Source organism: Schistocerca gregaria, chromosome 2, assembly GCF_023897955.1.
Source record: "Schistocerca gregaria isolate iqSchGreg1 chromosome 2, iqSchGreg1.2, whole genome shotgun sequence".
Taxonomy (NCBI): domain Eukaryota; kingdom Metazoa; phylum Arthropoda; class Insecta; order Orthoptera; family Acrididae; genus Schistocerca; species Schistocerca gregaria.
Window position 1 is genome coordinate 736,678,221 of NC_064921.1, and position 19,132 is coordinate 736,697,352.

The following is a 19,132-nucleotide window of genomic DNA, read 5'->3' on the forward strand; positions in this document are numbered from 1 at the left end:
TTGTTGATGTTCATCTTATACCCTACTTTCAAGACACTGTCCATTCTGCTCAAGTGCTCTTCCAAATCCTTTGCTGTCTCTGACAGAATTACAATGTCATCGACAAACCTCAACATTGTTATTTTAATACCTACTCCGAACTTTTGCTCAATATACAGATTGAACAGTGTCGGGGAGAGGTTACAACCCTAGCTCACTCCCTTCCCAACCACTACTTCCCTTTCACGTCCCTCGATTCTTATAACTGCCATCTGGTTCCTGTACAAATTGTAAATAGCCTTTCGCTCCCTGTATTTTACCCCTGCCACCTTCAGAATTTGAAAGAGAGTATTCTAGTCAGCATTGTCAAAAGCTGTCTCTAAGTCTACAAATGCTAGAAATGTAGGTTTGCCTTTCCTTAATCTTTCTTCTAAGATAAGTCGTAGGGTAAGTATTGCCTCACGTGTTCCAACATTTCTACGGAATCCAAACTGATCCTCCCAAAGGTCAACTTCTACAGTTTTTCCATTCGTCTGTAAAGAATCCAAGTTAGCATTTTGCAGCCGTGACTTATTAAACTGATAGTTCAGTAATTCTCACACCTGTCAACACCTGCTTTTTTGGGATTGGAATTATTGTATTCTTCTTAAAGTCTGAGGGAATTTCACCTGTCTCATACATCTTGCTCACCAGATGGTAGAGTTTTGTTAGGCCTGGCTCTCCCAAGGCTGTCAGTAGTTCTAAAGGAATGTTGTCAACTCCGGGGGCCTTGTTTCGAGTCAGGTCTTTCAGTGCTCTGTCAAACTCTTCATGCAGTATCATATCCCCCATTTCATCTTCATCTACATTCTCTTCCATTTTCATAATATTGTCCTCAAGAACATTGCTCCTGTATAGACTCTCTATATACTCCTTCCACCTTTCTGCTTTCCCATCTTTGCTTAGAACTGGGTTTCCATCTGCGCTCTTGATATTCATGCAAGTGGTTCTCTTTTCTCCAAAGGTCTCTTTTAATTTTCCTGTAGGCAGCATCTATCTTACGCCCTAGTGATATGTGCCTCTACATCCTTACATTTGTCCTCTAGCCATCCCTGCTTAGCCATTTTGCACTTCCTGTCGATCTCATTTTTGAGACGTTTGTATTCCTGTTTGCCTGCTTCATTTACTGCATTTTTATATTTTCTCCTATCATCAATTCAATATCTCTTCTGTTACCCAAGGATTTCTATTAGTCCTCATCTTTTTACCTACTTGATCCTCTACTGCCTTCACTATTTCATTCCTCAAAGGTACCCATTCCTCTTCTACTGTATTTCTTTCCCCCATTCCTGTCAATTGTCCCCTTATGCGCTCCCTGAAACTCTGTACAACCTCTGGTTCTTTCAGTTTATCCATGTCCCATCTCCTTAAATTCCCCCCTTTTTGCAGTTTCTTCAGTTTTAATCTACAGTTCATAACCAATAGATTGTGGTCAGAGCCCACATCTGCCCCTGGAAATGTCTTACAATTCAAAACCTGGCTCCTAAATCTCTGTCTTACCATTATATAATCCGATACCTTTTAGTATCTCGGGTTCTTCCACGTATACAACCTTCTTTCACGATTCTTAAGCCAAGTGTTAGCTATGATTAAGTTATCCTCTGCACACAATTCTACCAAGCAACTTCCTCTTTCATTTATTAGCCCCAATCCATATTCACGTACTATGTTTCCTTCTCTCCCTTTTCCTACTCCTGAATTCCAGTCACCCATGACTATTAAATTTTCGTCTCCCTTCGCTGCCTGAATAATTTCTTTTATCTCATCATACATTTCATCAATTTCTTCGTCATCTGCAGAGCTAGTTGGTATACAAACTTTTACTACTGTAGTAGGCGTGAGTTTCGTGTCTATCTTGGCCACAATAATGCGTTCACTATGCTGTTTGTAGAAGCTTAAACGTACAGCCCTTTTTTTTTTTTTTTATACCTACTCCTGCATTACCCCTATTTGATTTTGTATTTATAACCCTGTATTCACCTGACCAGAAGTCTTCTTCCTCCTGCCACCGAACTTTGCTAATTCCTACTATATCTAACTTTAACCTATCCATTTCCCTTTTTAAATTTTCTAACCTACGTGCCCGATTAAGGGATCTGACATTCCACGCTCCGATCCGTAGGACGGCAGTTTTCTTTCTCCTGATAACGACATCCTCCTGAGTAGTCCCCACCCGGAGATCTGAATGGGGGACTATTTTACCTCCGGAATATTTTACCCAATAGGACGCCATCATCATTTAATCATACAGTAAAGCTGCATGCCCTCGGGAAAAATTACGGCTGTAGTTTCCCGTTGCTTTCAGCCGTTCACAGTACCACAACAGCAAGGCTGTTTTGGTTAGTGTTACAGGGCCATATCAGTCAACCATCCAGACTGCTGCCCCTGTAACTACTGAAAAGGCTACTGCCCCTCTTCAGCAACCACACATTTGTCTGGCCTCTGAACAGATACCCCTGCGTTGTGGTTGCACCTACGGTACGGCTATCTGTATCGTTGAGGCATGCAAGCCTTCCCACCAATGGCAAGGTCCATGGTTCATGGGGCCTACTACTACTACTATTACTACTACTACTACTACTAGTAGTGGTGGTAGTAGTAGTAGTAGTAGTAGTAGTAGTAAGAATACTTGCAAATTAAAAGGTCACAATGACAACTAAAAGGGATGCTCTGGTACACAGTGGTAATCTGCCCCAACATACAGGGTAAACCAGAAGTCCAGTGACAAACTTTCAGAGGTCGTTTAGGGATTTCCTCTCAGTATTTCAGTATAAGGGTCCGATGGTCTCCGGCAGATTGTTACAGGTTCATTGCATTTAGTTTGTTTTCTTGTCCCAATTGCCTTTTATCTGAACTGTACGGAAAACAGTGCAAATGTCAACAGTATAAGCATGTGTCTTTTGTTTGGTAAGACACTTTCCTTCTCATCCTGTCTGGTAAGTCTCCCATGACCATGAGTTCTGGGCAACATTTTCGAACTCTCCATTTCCTAAACATTGCCAGTCCTTTTCCTTTGCCCCCTCTTCCTTCCCTTTCAAGACGTCCTACCAGAAGAAGCCACTGGCTCTGAAAGCTTGCAAATTTCAATACCTTTACGTGTATGCTCTGCTGCTGTTTCTTGGTGAGTAGATTTTTTTACTTATTCAATTACATTATACATATTTTAGCAGTAATTTATCTTTGATATAATTACATTGTTTTGCAGAAAACTAGCTCATCAAATCCCCTTTGTTTTGAGGGTGATGGTGATCTCAGCCAGTCCACCCAGACCTTTAAAACAGTGTTGCTTTGATGTCGGGACCCATAACTGTACCAATGAGGAGCTATGGTAAGACACTTCTACCTAAACAGAGTCTTACTTGTATGGGAAAGCCTGATACTTAAAGTGGTGTTGCAGGTGCACCAGAGGTTGCCCATTATCATCATCCCATCAGTGTCCAACGTGTGCAGTTAGTCCAGTCCTTATGATCCACATGGTTAAGCCAAGTCCCTGTTTCCATACACACCCATTGGTGATTGCTGAAACATTTCCAGATCTTACAGAACTACAGTACTGGCATTGCTGACTTAACCTCAGCTTGGGGTCTCAGGTGTTGACATGTCTGTACCCAACCATTACTGGCTGAGTACCCTGGGCACTGATGGGTTGTGATTTACAGATATTTTACTCCAAGTTTATTTCTTTCATGGCAGTAATATACGACATTTTGCTTGGTAGCTCCTGTATAGATTTCCATTAATACACCGCCACCTCTCTTCAGGCTTTCTTATAAAAGAATAAAAAGTAGCTATTGAATTTTCAAACTCCCCTAACGACACAGATAAAAACAAATACTGACCACCCTGGAGAATAGACGAAGTGTCTCGAGGTCTTCCAGGATGTTACTGGCTTTTGTGGTAATGAGCAGCATGTAGAGCTTTTCCAAGGGTTGGTACACATATCGTACTGACTCAGTTTCAACAAAGGTGTGTTGCTTGCCCGTTGACATCAACTTCGGAAATGCTGATAATAGGCCTTCAATACGTGCTTTAGTCATTTCCACAAACTGCCGGGATACCAGAGCTGAAAAATGGAAATATCAAAATATGTGTTAGTACGCAAAAAGTACCTACGGAAATTATAGTTTTATTAGAGCATCAGTGATATACAAGTATTAGCTGCATATCACAACATCTTACAGTATCATACATCACATGCCAATAATTACAGGAATGGAAGTGCACCTATTCTGTTATACCTTTATAGGCATTTCATTAAAAAATAAATAAAATAAAATAAATCCATTTTAAATATTATAAGAAGAGTGTTTATGTTGTTTAGTGTTTTATTTAAATAAACTATCAAAGCATATAAGCACTTATAAGATAGGATTAAATTCTGAAGACAAATGGTGTGTGTGTGTGGGAGGGGGGTCATTGTTTAGTCAGATCTCTACCAATCCACATTAGCAAAACAATGGGCAAAAGACATATACACCAGTACACCCTCTTTTCTGGCAATAGCTTGTATGCAACACAAACTAAATACAATGATACACCAGTTGCCACTGACATTAGACAAGTCTTAAAACTGCAGATGAGACAAGAATGTTGAGGATATGCAGAAAGAAGGAGTAAATTGAATAATAGCAAAAGGAAACGAAAAAGAAAATAGTGACAGTAGGTTGCATACATCACACATTTCAGAAGAGCTGGATACCATATGGTAAGAACAAGGGCTAAGGAATAGTTCATGAGATAATAAGGATTGTTCTGTGCTGCCAAGAGAACATCTGGGCCAGCATGGGATGACTTGTCTGTTGGGGCTGTGACCTATCGTCTTGAAAGATCGAGACAAGTGCAGAGTCCTTGGGCACTCCAATGTCAGGCAGTAGATGGTGCCCCACTGAAATGGCAGGCAGGTTGTAAGGAAGGCCAATGTACACTTGGAAGGTTTGCTGGTTGGGTTTCACTGGAGATGTGGAACTGATAGTGATCCTCTGATTTGAGAGCATAAAACAGAAAAACCGATGATTCTTTAAAGATCTAGGATGCAGATAAGTCAATCTACACTTTTAGTTGGATAACTGTAGGACACCCTCCCATACAACATCAGGCATGCACTACACACAGAAAGCAACTACAAGATAGCAGAATACATGTGGTGTGTACATGGTTTTTTTATGTAGAGTAACCTTTGACCTTTGCGCAGAGACAATTAATTATTCACTGATTTGTAAAATAAGTCAACGACAGGATGGCGTGATCATGAAAGGGTGCAACACTGACATAACTGAATAAAATGATAAGGACACCCTGTAAGAGTCAGAGATGAGTGTCCTAGGCACCTGCAGGCGTGATACACAGCTGCTCTTCCATCTGCTAGTAGGCCATCTGGAATCAGAGAAGTCTTAAATGGGTTGCTCATCTGCAAGTGCCTATGACTTTGTCACAGGTCAACTCTGTACAAACACATTTTTAAAGAGTTCAATATATTTGACCAGGTGGCACAAAGGGTCCCTCTTCCATTTTATTCATGCATGTGTAAATGTTACATCCCTCTGTAATCAGACAACAGGAGGGCATGAAACAAGTGGGCTAAAAAAGCGTAAGCACAGTTTGCTGCATTAGACCGGATTCAAATTTTGTAGAATGGTTTTGAATAGTCCCTAGAGGTTCCACCTTGTGAACCAGAGCAAAACTTGTGGCTGCACTGCACTCCAAATGGGCATGATCACATTCAAAGGAGTTGCTGCCTGACGGCGTACTAGGAGAAAGGTTGAGTCATCGGGCAGGTGTCAGTAGCAAACATTGTCAAGAATGCCATCCTGTTGTTCACCGCAGTGCATACTGTTGTTTTTGATTGAAAATGTTTGGAATTGGTGCCCCAAGGAAAAGTTTGGTATCAATGATGCCCTTTATGCCACCTCCTGTGTTTTTTTTTTTGGAACGGTAATATGTCTGACACCTTTTACTTGGTCACCCATAAGAAAACTCTGTGAATCCAACACTGGGAATCTCAGTTATGACCTCCATCGCAAAGGCATCAAAAGAAGGAATGTGGGGAACAAGGGGTGTGACAACCTTCCCATTGTTTGACAAATCTATGATGGTACTGTACAGAATTATGGTGAAATTTGGTGCCAATGTGACATCATTAACCCATCATACACATCACATGTACTTCTGAGCTGTGGTCATTTTCACATGTGTCAGCACTGTACTGTTTGAACCATCGCCAAGCCCAAGTGTTGCATCACGGGGCACCACACTTTTGTACCATTACGCAGGAATGTTGAACCAAATTTCACTGATGTGTCACACGGGCAAACAATTATGGGATTTCAAAAAAGTGATCCTTCAACTGCGTTGCACAGTGTAGCATCACTGTGTGTGTCAGTAGTAGTGTTGAGAAAAATGGGAAGATATTTCATCTTAGAAAATGAAACAAACAGTTTTCAGTCAACATCAAACATTGACCTCTGACAATAAAAATGTTGATTACATCTGTGCAAAATTCAAGACAATATGTCTCAGAGGAGGTATTTGCTAAGCAACATTGTGAGGGATGGGAAAATGCACAATGGTTAAACAGCCGTATTTAGAATGTTGCTCCAAGAGCAAAAATAACTTCAACACCAATTTAAAATAGCCAAAGCCTTTTTGACAAAGAAAATGAAGTGAACATGATAATGAACAATAATGTATGAAGTGTTCAATGAATTCTAAAATAAAATTCCTTTCAATCTCACAAAAAACTTCTATTAAGTTGTGTTGTTCTGTTAAGTTAGGAAATTGAGCAAATCTATTTATCCCATCAGTAAGTTATCACACTGGCATAGGAAAAGAGGATGACACAGACAAGACAGAAATACTTAATTCTATTTTCCAAAATTATTTACCTGAGAAAAACTACATTACAATTTCTTCTTTTAATTGTCTATTGAGATAAGTGACGGCGAGACAGAAAATCAATTAAAATTACTCAATAGAGAGAAGACTGGGCTTTATGGTTAACTATATCATTCTCATGGCATGTGCAAGAGCACCTGCTTCTCTTGTATCAACAGTCTATCATGGGTCACTGGAGGAATGCAGTGTTCCATCCAAATGACTGGAAAAGTGTGCAGGCCATTCCAGCTTCCAAAACAGTGGATGAACAGACACACATTAGGGCAGTAACAGACCAAAAAAAAATTGCAATACCAATAAAGAGTTGTGCAACATCAATGACAGGTGGTAGGTGTGTTTCTAACTCTGAAAGGTGATGGCTACTAAAATTTTTCACCATTTGCATATGATTGTGCTAGTAGTGCCATTATGAGGATGAAAATCAGGGTTTGCTAGAAATACACATTGTAATGGTTGTAAGCATTAGTTACCTTTGATGTTGGACATTGAGAGTTGATGTTAGTCAAAAATGCCTTTAAGGTGACAAATACACTATTACCAACATCTCACTTGAGTTTGAATGATGCCATGTAATAGAGCTAAGAGGAGCTGGATGTTCCTTCTACAATACAGCAGAAAGACTTGTCAGGAATGTAGCCACTGCACACGACTGCTGGCAGCGGCGCTCAGGAGAATGTACAGTCATAAGACGACCAGGCTCCTGACGGCCATGTGGGACTACTGTGAGGGAAGACCACCTTGTTCAGTGAGTGGCTCTGGTGCACTGTACTGCAGGAGCAGCAGCAGCAATTTGAGCAGCAGTTGACACCACAGTGACACAACAAACTGTTCCAGATCTGTTACTTTAAGGGTAGCTCTGAGCCAGATGCCCCTCTGCGGGTATTCCACTGACCCCAAAGCATCGCCATTTGCAACTACAGGGATGTCAAGTGAGAGCTCGCTGGAGGAGAGAGTGGAGGTATGTTGTGTTGTCTGATGAAAGCTGATTCTGCCTCGGGTGCCAGTGATGGTCCTGTGTTGGTTAGGAGCAAGCCAGTTGTGTACCTGCAACCAACCTGTCTGCATGATACACACACTGGACCTACACCTAGAGTTATGGTCTGGAATGTCATTTCGCATGACAGCAGGAAAACTCTTGAGGTTATCCCACACACCCTGATTGCAAATCTGTACATAAATCTGGCGATTCAACCTGTTGTGCTGCCATTCACAAACAGCACTCCATGAGTTATTTTCTAAAAGGATAATGCTCAAACCAAGGACTGCTGTTGTAGCCTAACATGCTCCACAGGGTGTCAACATGTTGCCTTGGCCTGCTTGATCACAAAATATGTCTCCAATCGACCACATATGAAACATTATCAGATGACAACTTCAGTGTCATCCACAACCAGCATCCCTGTGTTGATCGATCAGGTGCAACAGGCATCGAGCTCCACCCCACTAACTAACATCTGGCACCTGTACAACACAGTGTGTGCACATTTGTATGCTTGCATTCACCATTCTGGCAGTTACACCAATTTTAACGAACCAACATTTGACATTTGCAATGGCTTACCTCGCACATACATTAACCTGTGATCTTGCAATGTTAATCACTCAAATATGTTCCTAAAGAAATGTATTCTCGAAATTTATTTTTTGGTGTTGCGATTTTTTTCTTCTGTCAATGTATTTGCCTGCACTGCTTATGTTACTCTGTCGCCACATTTTGTAATATGTTTTATGATTTTAGTGGTAACTGAATCTCTGCTCTCCAAGAATCAACATGAATTCCACAAACAACAGTCTTGGAAGCCCTAGTTTGTTCTATTCTGCCATGAGACCCAATCGGCAATAGATGTTCTTGCAAAGGTTGATGCAATATTCTTTACCTTCCGGAAGGCATTCGACGCAGTTTTGCACTATCTCTTGACAAGGAAAAACCGAAGGACATAACATCAGACTAGCTATGTTATGATTAGATTAAAGTGTCTAAAAAATTGCATACAAAGAAGTTCAACACTGGAAAAGTTTAGAAATATGCAGGTAGACTTACAGAGGATTGACAATTGGTGCAGTGGCTGACAGATGAATCTCAATATACACAAATATAACATGAAGTGCATAAATAGGTAGAGACACCAATTTTTGTTTAATTACTAAATTGTCAAACATAAATGGAAAGAGTCACATCCATTCAATATCTGAAAGTACATATTTAGAGCACTTTAAAGTGGAAGAACTATATCTAACTAGTCATTGGAGTTTCACTCAAGGAACCATTAGGAAGCGAAATCCATCCATGAAAGAGGTACCTTACAAAACAGTTGTCTGACAATACTTGAGTATTGCTCTTCAGTCTAGAATGCTTACAAGGTGGGATCCTAAGAAGAGCAGTGCTGATCATAGGTTCATTTAGTACACAGGACAGCATCACATAGATGCTCGTCAAATTTCAGTAGCCGATGCTACGAGATAGATCTTTTCACTGTGCATTATAGGCCCTACTACTAAAATTCTTATAAAATTCTGAAAGTGTGTGTTACTAAAAAAAATCAGCTAACATTTTCTCCTTCCCATATACACTGCCTGACAAAAACAGTTAAGCTCCCAGAAAACATGGTCAGATAACAATGTAACATCATACAAATACCCATCATTGGGCAGTATTTAGAGTTGCACTTCTCTGTGACAGGTAGAACGACCACTAGAATACATGAATTCATTCGACCACTAGAATATATGAATGCATCAGTGATGTTCATGTTTGGTGTTGTTAACAGGCCTGGCCATTTATTTTACAAGGGATGTGAACTGCATCAGCTCTTGAGTTTTCACTGTGAAGGACACAGTGATGCTGCATGCTTCTGTGAGAAAGCATTATCAGCATTTGATAGGTCTCCATTTGGCCAGCTGATCGAGTGATGCAATGTCCAGATTTGTGGAGCATCCAAGAACAAGTATTCGACTCCCTGCTACATGCTCCATCATCCCTCACCATTGGTCAGACATTAGCAGCAACCAGTAAAGGAGTTACCACCTCATGTGTAGGCTGCTGCTGTTAACACCATAACACAAATGGCTGCATTCAGATTAGTGCCGTGGCCAGAAAACACAGACTGCTGATGAATGGCATCACTGTATTCAGTGATTAACAGTAGTTCCACACTACATCTGATCACCATTGCTGGCGAGAGGTTCTACTCTTCCGATGTGTACGAAAAGCACAGCAGAATTACTCCTGGCATCATGGTGTGGAGAGACATTGGGTATGCCTTTAGGTCACAACTGATAGTGACTGGGGGAACTCTGATGGTATAACAGTATGTCATGGCCTGCATCCTCATATGTTACCTCTCATGGAGCAGTAATGTGGTGCCGTTTTCAACAGGACAACGATTGTCCACACATTTTATGTGCCTCTATGAACTGTTGGCATGATGTTTATATACTCCTGTGGCCAGCAAGATCTGCAGATCTGTTCCTGATACAACATGTGTGGAACCAGCTTGTATGTCATCTCTATCCCACTGCCAGAATGCAGAATATGAAGGACAAGCTGTCAGGCAGCTTGCCTCAAGAGAGAATAAAATAACTATCACACTCTTGCCAGATGAGTCCACACTTGCATAATGGTATGTGAACTCTTACTACCAAGCTCTACGTAAATCTGACTTAATTTTGTAATTACTGAAATAACATCACATACTCTTTCATCCTGTGAAGTTTAATTTTATTTCTTCCTGCCCGTCTGGATGCTTCACTTCTTTCTGTTGGGCAGTGTGTATCTTACAGAAAAACCATGAAGGTAAAATTACAGAGATTTACACTTCTTGAAAGCTTACCAAAAATCTTTCTACTCACCAACCATGGCGAACAGGAATGATGGGAAGTGACAGTAGTACATGCAGTACCCTCCACCATACACAATAAGGTAGTCTACAGAGTATAGATGTAGCTGTAATTTTGTTTCCTGAATGCTCTATTATGCTTTCCTATTTCGTCTTTATTACTGATTTGGAGTACTCAATGACTTCTTAACTAATACTTAGCAGTCTCACTTCCTCGAATGCTTTCCCCACTAATTCCATCAGTTATTACATGTGCCTATCAATGTCTCCCTCTCCGCAACTCCATTCCCAGGTATACATAACACTGCATCCAGACAAACATAAAACAGGAAATACTACTTAACATTTATCAATTCTGAGAGGAAAAGTAAAAACATGTTGTTGAGTGATAAAAAAATCTAAAATCTACATCTATACGTTGCAAGCACTGAAATGCATGACAGAGAGTGCTTCAAATTTTATCATGTATTAGGGTTTCTTTACTGTTTCATTCACCTTAGGCCCACAATGTTGGAAGAATGACAGCTTAAACGTCTCCATGTGTGCTGTGATTAGTCTAATATTGTCTTTATTGTTCCTAGTGTGGCAATATAAACACAGTTGTAGTATACTTCTACATTCCTCATTTAACCCTAGTTCTTGAACCTTTCTAAATACATGCTTTTAAAGAGTAATTGGCATCCTTCTTCAGGACTGTCAGCACCTTTATGACGTTCTCCAAAGGATAAAAAAACTGTAGCCGTTCATGTTACCCTTCTTCAAATACATCCAATATCCGCTGTTTGTCCTCTTTGGTATAGGATTCACACACTTTACCAATATTCTAGAGTAGGTTGCACAAATTTTTTGCAAGCAATCTCCTGTGTCACAATGTTACACACGAGATCATCATCTTCCTTATACTGTTTGACACCAGAATGATTGGGGCTGCTTGTGTTACCAAAGATTATTGTCATGTTATACATTGGTGGGAAAAAAATCACAACACCAAAAAATAATTAATGTAGTTAAAGAAATTTCAAGAAAATATTTGTCTATATAACATTTGTAAGTGACTATCAATGAGAAATGGTGTACATTAATAACCAGTGTACCGCCAGAATGTTGAATGCAAGCATGCAACCATGCATACATTGTGTTATACAGGTGCCGGATGTCAGTCTGTGGGACGGAGTTCCATACCTGTTACACCTGGTTGGTCAGTACAGAGAAGGTTAACATGGTTGAGGATGACACTGGAGTTGTCATCCAATGATGTCCCATATGGGCTCACTTGGAGACAGATCTGGTGATTGAGCAGGCAAAGGCAACATGTCAACACTTTGTAGAGCATGTTGTGTCACAGGTTACAACAGCAGTGTGGGTGTTATCCTGTTGGAAATCTCCCCCTGGAATACTGTTCATGAATGGCAACACAGAAGGTTGAATCACCTGATTTATGCACCCAAGGGGATAGTTTGAAAAGTTCTTGGAATTGAATAAAAAAAAAGTACTTACATCAGTGAAACTTTTTTGATTTTCAGTATAGACTAACACACTTGGTCTAATGATGTTCCAGTGCCTTGATCCCATCCCGAAAATGAGTTTCCTCCAAGCCTGCAAAATTATTGTCAACTCCGGCTATCGATTCTTTGTTTGAAGTGAATCTTCATCCACCAAGAAAAATTTTCAGTTTTGGAAAGAGATGGAAGTCTGACAGAGCCATATCAGGTGAATAAGACTGATGTGGCAACAATTCATACCTTAGTTCATTAGTTCCGATATGTCAATTCTTATGCATTTTTGATCCAGCATTAAGTCATGGCAACCATCTTGCAGATAATTTTTTCATTTATAATTCTTCAGTTAAAATGTGATATACCCTTTCAGATGACATGTGGCAAGCGTGAGCAATTTCACGCACTTTCAATCAGCAATCCACCATGACCATTTTGTGCATTTTCACAATGATTTCTGGAGTAGTGACACATCTTGGCTGATCACTGCACAGATCATCATCTAAGCACTGCAGACCAAATTTAAATTCATTTGTCTACTTGACAACAGTTGAACATGAAGCAGAGTCCCCCAGTGTATTCCGGAGATAGGCATGAATGTCCTTTGCTTTCATACCTTTCTTTACAAAGCACTTAGTAACAGCTCGAATCTCGATTTTTCCATCTTTGCTAATCAATACGCGGGAACAACAACAGAACCATGTCTCTGCCACAGCTCTCTTCCAAGAACACTGACATGGTACTTGTTTACAGGCAACAGTCCAATGAATATCACGTGAACAACTCGTTGCACTAGCACTGACCTCTCGTGGTCATTCCGAGAACTATTCAAACCACCCTCACATTTGCAGTCAGGGTGTGTGGGATAACCACGAGAGTGCTCCTCCATTCATACGAAATTGCAACTCGGACCATAACTTTAGGTATACGTCCAGTGCACCTAGCAAGTAGGCAGGTTGGTTGCAGGCCCTCAACTGGCGTCTTACTAAGCAGCACACAGCCATCATTGGCACTGTGGCAGAACAGCTTTCATCAGACAACATACCTCCACCCTGTCCTCCAATCATCCCTCACTTGACACCAGTGAAGTCGCAAATGGCAGTGGTTTGGGATCAGTAGAATGCACACTGCTGGCACTCTGGCTCATAGCTGCCCCTGGAGTAACCAATTTGCAACAGTTTGTTGTGTCACTGTAGTGCCAACCACTGCTCAAATTGCTGCTACAGATGCAGTACGATGCACCGGAGCCATACACCTCTCAGTAAAGCCATGTGCCTTCTTGCGACCACACAGTCTCGTGACCACCGCTGCCAGCAGACACGTACAATGGTTACATTCCTGTCAATTCTTTCTGCAATATTGCAGAAGAAACATCCATCTTCTAGTAGCCCTATTACACAACCTGATTCAAACTCTGAGAGGTGTTGATAAATGTGTCTTTGTCTCCTTAAAGGCATTCTTCACTAACCTCAACGCACAATGTCCAATCTCAAAGTAAACTAACACTCATGACCGTTATAGTGTGTATTTAAAGCAAACCCATTTGTATCCCATAGTGACACTACTAACACCACTCTTATGCGAATGGTATGAAATTTTAACAGATATCTTTCTGATGTACAAACATGTCTACCAACTTTAGTTTATGTTGCACAGCTCCTTCTTGGTGCTGTGATTCTTTTCTCCATCAGTGTATAAGTATGTAGCCTTCTTTTACATTGAATTGCGCCCTTTGCTATGTCAAGTTTCATTGAAATGTCAACATTGACAGTGGATGAACAGCATATTACACTTGTGTCCTTGCATTCCAAAGGAAGGCAAGAATGTCAGGAAAAAGCATGAAAAAGTGTTTCCAAGCAGCAGAAGGAAAGAATACAGATGTCTGTGTATTCAAATGGATCCCATCTGGAATAAGTATGATACTTAGCAAGCATAAAAAATTTGCAGCAACAGGCCTTTTTATTTGGTGTAAAACAACAATGAAAACAAATCACAACACTTATTACTGGCCACAAGAATCATCTGCAACGGACTGTGATAACCAGCACCTGAGATATCTGAATTATATGAAAATTGTGAAGCGAACAGGGTGTAGAACAAGGTGCATTAAGTGATTGGATTTTACTATGCCAAACGCCCTACAAACAACTTGCTGTCAATCACTTTGTTGTTCTGAGCCATGTACACATCAAGCTGAATAACGTTTGCTGCATCAAAATTATTAATTCTGTGTACAAGCCACCAAACACATTTCTTCACTAGTTATATGTATAAATATCACCATATTGAATTTGCAACACCAAGCTGAAAATGAGCAATCATAACTACAGACCACAGAAAACAATTATTTAGCAACATTTTCATTTAGCTGTAGGAGACACAAATACTTTATATCAAAATATGATGATGAAAAATAAAATTCTATTGGATGTATTAATGGTATGTTCTTGCCTTCTTCCAACTTGTGATAAAGCTTAACCTTTGAACTGTAAGGGAAATGCACTTTTAACACTGAACCCAAACTGCTACACAATTTGGCATTTTTGCTTACACAAGTTATTGCCAATGGTAAAAATGACAAACCATTTAAAATCCTACATGATTCAAACTGCAATCTTTTGAACTTTAAGCCTAAAACTCCTGGCAACAAGTAAACCATTAGAACCCAAACAGGGAATACGCATATTACCAAGAAATTAAACACTACGACTCAGCTTCCAAACTTACATTCTACAAGGGCAACTCCTACGCTGTAATTCTTACAAGCTGATCTAGGGATCTACGGCAGGAGCAATCAAATACAAATGTAGAAGACACTGAAGTTGACCATACTGTGCTGGTAACAAGCTCTGAAACTGGTTAGTCTAGCATTTCATGTACAAAGATCCTGCAAAATTGGCACTGCTTCCATAGGTGGTTTTGTCTATAATGAAACAGGACATATTGTAACAGAGCCAGAATGTAGTAGGTGCATTAGTGGGACATATTTTGCACCAATGTATTTTACACAGATATTAACAGTACAGCAAGTCCCTTTTGCAGTAATTAACAATTGTTAGCAACATTTATTACACTCACAAGAAGTTGTGAAAACAGATGATACAATTCAACATAAATTTTGCTCCAATATTTACTCATTATAAAGTGTTCTAAGTATTGTGACAAGGTAAGTAGTGAAGAATAAGAAACAACCTGTTAGCTTTAACTAGTGGCGGAAACAACAACTCATCACCACAGCAGGACCTACATAAACATTATGGCAACCAAGACGTCATACAACCAAGAGTATCTTCACTATCACAGTAAGGGAATATGGAGGTCATATGGGAGGACATTCTTATTATTGTCTTCAAGAATATTAACAACTTGAAAATATCATGCCAAGCGAGAAAATATGGATTTCCAGCAGAGATATAACTACAGGATGCGCACCGTATAAAAGAGAAAAAGATTATTTACATGACACATTCACTGGCTTCACCAATTGACAACCACAATGTCTCTTTACAAACAAACCTAGACCTCAGATCGTGCTTCAGATATGGTTGTCACTGATGACAGTGACATCACTAGTCACATCAGAATGGTAATACTGTGAATTTCACCCCACACTCATAGCAGTGTAGCTTAGAAAGCTTGCAGTAGGAACTGTGGTAGAGACTAGATGTCACATTTTAAAATCACCATAACATTGGGTGTCGCTAGATACTAGTCATAAGGGTAATCAGAAGAATTCAAATCCAGTTCACAAACAGTTGACTGGCACATGAAAAGTAATTCTTGCAAGACACAAAATTTTTGCTTTATCCTCCTGATATTATATCCCTCTTCCTCCTGTATAAGTCACATGGCCCTCTTCTGGTCAAATAGTTCTATAGCATATTCTTGTTACTTATCGGACATTAGTTACCACCTATATTTTCCTTATATACATTACAGCAGTCTAATACAATTAATAAAGTGTGAGGCTTCATTACTACTGTACAAGTAAGGAGTATTAAATAAATCTCAAACTGAAGCAAAGTGTTGGCAATTCATTACAAGGGTTGTACTCAAAGAGAAAGAGAAAGAGAAAGAGAGAGAGAGAGAAACTGCACACATACTTACTCTTCCCCGCTTTTGTGCAAACTGCTGCTGCTATGAGTACCTACAACAAAGAGTTCAACAAACATTCAAATATTCCATTGATAAATAAAAATAGTTTAAATTTAATACAAACATACAGTTTTGGTGAGGAAGGAAATAAAATTACTTGTGAAAAGAAACCAAATGTCAATTTCAGAAAATTTTAATTTTCCGACAATACTCAGATTAAAAAGTGATTACAGCTCAAAAATGCTATTACCACTAGTGGCAGTTACATGTTTTTACAAATATACCAGTGTTCACAATATTGCATATTTTACCTTCACTAAAACAGAACTTAAATCCAAAATTTTGATTGCTAACTGAAAAAAAAACACTTATGTACACTCTAATCAGAGTGAATAACCTGCAGGGAATGGGGCAAGATGAGTTAACATTGTCACTGATGCAACCAATTACATGCACACCTGTATGCAAGCAGTGCAGTCACTCTCTGTAGGAGTGTCAAGCTGCACCTTGAGTTTGCTACCTTACAATGGAAAAGCTAAACATGAATAATCAGAAGGCAAAATATACTTTACTACTTTTAAACTCCTCATAAAGTCAAACATTCTGTCACTAGCATTTGCAGTAAATATATGATATTTGAGTTGTGTGTGCTACCTATTGCTGGAATGGTCGCTATAAAGTTTTACTAACCATATCACTCTACACTGTTTCCCATAATTCAGTTTTATTCGTAATCCTATTGCATGTAGTGTGTGAGGAGCAACTTTTTGGGGAGAGTTCTATCCTTCGCTATATTCAATGTAACTCTCACCTCAAGGGCATAAAAAAATAAACATCTTAGATGATCTATTGTTACTGACAATCCATTGCACTTCTCATCACTTCTATCAGACTATTTAACACTACGAAATATGAAACAAATAGACAACACTGCGTTGGCGAATCTAAAAAATTAACTTACATAATGAACGATCTCTTACGTTGGGTACAGGCACTATGATGTAGTATTACTGTTGTTATATATTTTTACAGGCTGCTGGGCTTCAGGTCACACTCCGTAAATAAACAACACAATACCACCGACAATTTGTTATTTCTTTCTGATGTACAGCTCTGCCATAAATTCCCCATGTGCACAGAGTTACTTTCGTAGTAATTCATGCTGAATATAAAACTGTCTGACAAACTACGGTATAGCTATACAATACCAGTAAACACATACACACATAACCTTACTTCACAATGTACAGTTCCCCGTTTCATGAACTACGTTATTTTAATTTGTTCGCAAACACAGCACAAAAGTAACTTCAGTTTGTTTTTTAAAAGTATTCTTTTAAACAGAGTTACACGGAATATTTTTTTAACAACTATACTTGTAACTTAGGTTAACCCTGCTTTTGTATCACACATCACTCCACAGAAGAAATTGTTGTGAATTCAAAAAAACCATATTTACCATTGTAAAAATTAGTATTGATGGCGTAAACAAATTTAATCACGCCTGTTTCCGACTCTCAGCAAAACACCGCCACCAACATGCCAGCTGGTGACGTGGGACTGAAGTTGTCAGCAGAGACTCGAGCGTTCAAAACAATGTGTTCTCGCTAAACTTAATTTTCAGGTGGGGCACTTGCAAAACAAAACATAATATATTTACAGCAACTACATATTTATTCTCGTTCTAAAAGTCCCAGGACAGCATGAATTGCTTCCAGTAAATAATGAGAAATCGTTACACGTTAGTTAATTGCTATCATCGTCCTTCCGTACTGTCGCTCATATTGAATACCTACAAATATCGTCTGTCTTTTCCATATTTTGCTTATTTGCACGTGTTAAATCGGATGAATTGTGGTTTCTATTGGAAGCAAACAAATATCGGCATGTGTCAGCCAGCAACCGGCCAACTGAACCAGTTCGTCGAATAAATTTGTCTTCTCCCGTTAAGTTCATCATCTCGTTTCGAAATTGAGTTATTAGGAAAAACATCCAGATGTTGCACAGACGGCGATGGAGGATGTTGCTTGAAGCGTTCGTAATCGGTCTCCTACCACATCCGTGCAAAAATAAACGTAGATTTGACAAAATATTTGTTTATTGTTGTTTTTTTAGTAACGTATTTAAGTTTAGGAATGAATTTTGGTAGCAGCGTTTCCCGCTAGCTGGCAAACTGATTCTGAAATTTGTCTTTTGAGCCGCTTTGTGGAAACCTCTAAGTAAGCGTTTCCGTCCCCTTATGTAACGCGCTACGTCTCCTTGCCTCCTTGTGCCCACCAACATTCTTCATCAAACTGATTAGACAAGTTCTTGATTTTCTGGGAATATATTGGAACTGTTCACTTAAGGAAATTTATTGTATTCATTTCATGCATATTAATCGATGCGATCAATTCTTTTTGTTTGTCTGTGGAATGCATTAAGTGTGATGAGACTATAAAACCCAGCTGCGGATACTATAGTGCCTGCAATCTCAACGAATTCAAAAATGGCTGTGAGACAAAATAAATGCTGTAAGCCATCGAAGCTATTGAAACAACTACCGCACATAGACGTGTGATATTAATTTCTGTCACTATTGTTCTAAATGCACCGTGTCCAAGCTTTAAGATGTACAATAATTTAACTAACTTTACATGGGCTTTACAGAACAAAAGTAACTTTATTTACGAGCAAAAGCGTACGGTTCACTCATTAAAATGTCATGGGAGTAGCAGCCCACATTGTAGCTCTTAATCTGCTGGTTTTTGTTTGCTGGGAAAAAGGAGGAGTAAGGGAGATTATTGAACTCAATAG

General features: G+C 39.5%; 1 protein-coding gene across 2 annotated transcripts in view; it reads right to left on the minus strand.

Moving 5' to 3' along the window:
- LOC126334888 (coatomer subunit delta) overlaps positions 1-18,265 on the minus strand; it is a 110,823-nt gene extending 92,558 nt beyond the window's left edge. Inside the window, exons 1-3 of one of the 2 annotated variants that reach the window (XM_049997588.1) lie at positions 17,796-18,265; positions 16,349-16,388; positions 3,858-4,081 (exon numbers count right to left, since the gene is read on the minus strand). In XM_049997588.1, the coding sequence (XP_049853545.1) occupies positions 3,858-4,081; positions 16,349-16,388; positions 17,796-17,798 (267 nt within the window). In that variant the 5' untranslated portion in view covers positions 17,799-18,265. The remainder of the gene's footprint in view (positions 1-3,857; positions 4,082-16,348; positions 16,389-17,795) is intronic. The other variant, XM_049997587.1, reaches the window with a different exon arrangement.
- Between the last annotated feature and the right edge of the window lie 867 nt (positions 18,266-19,132).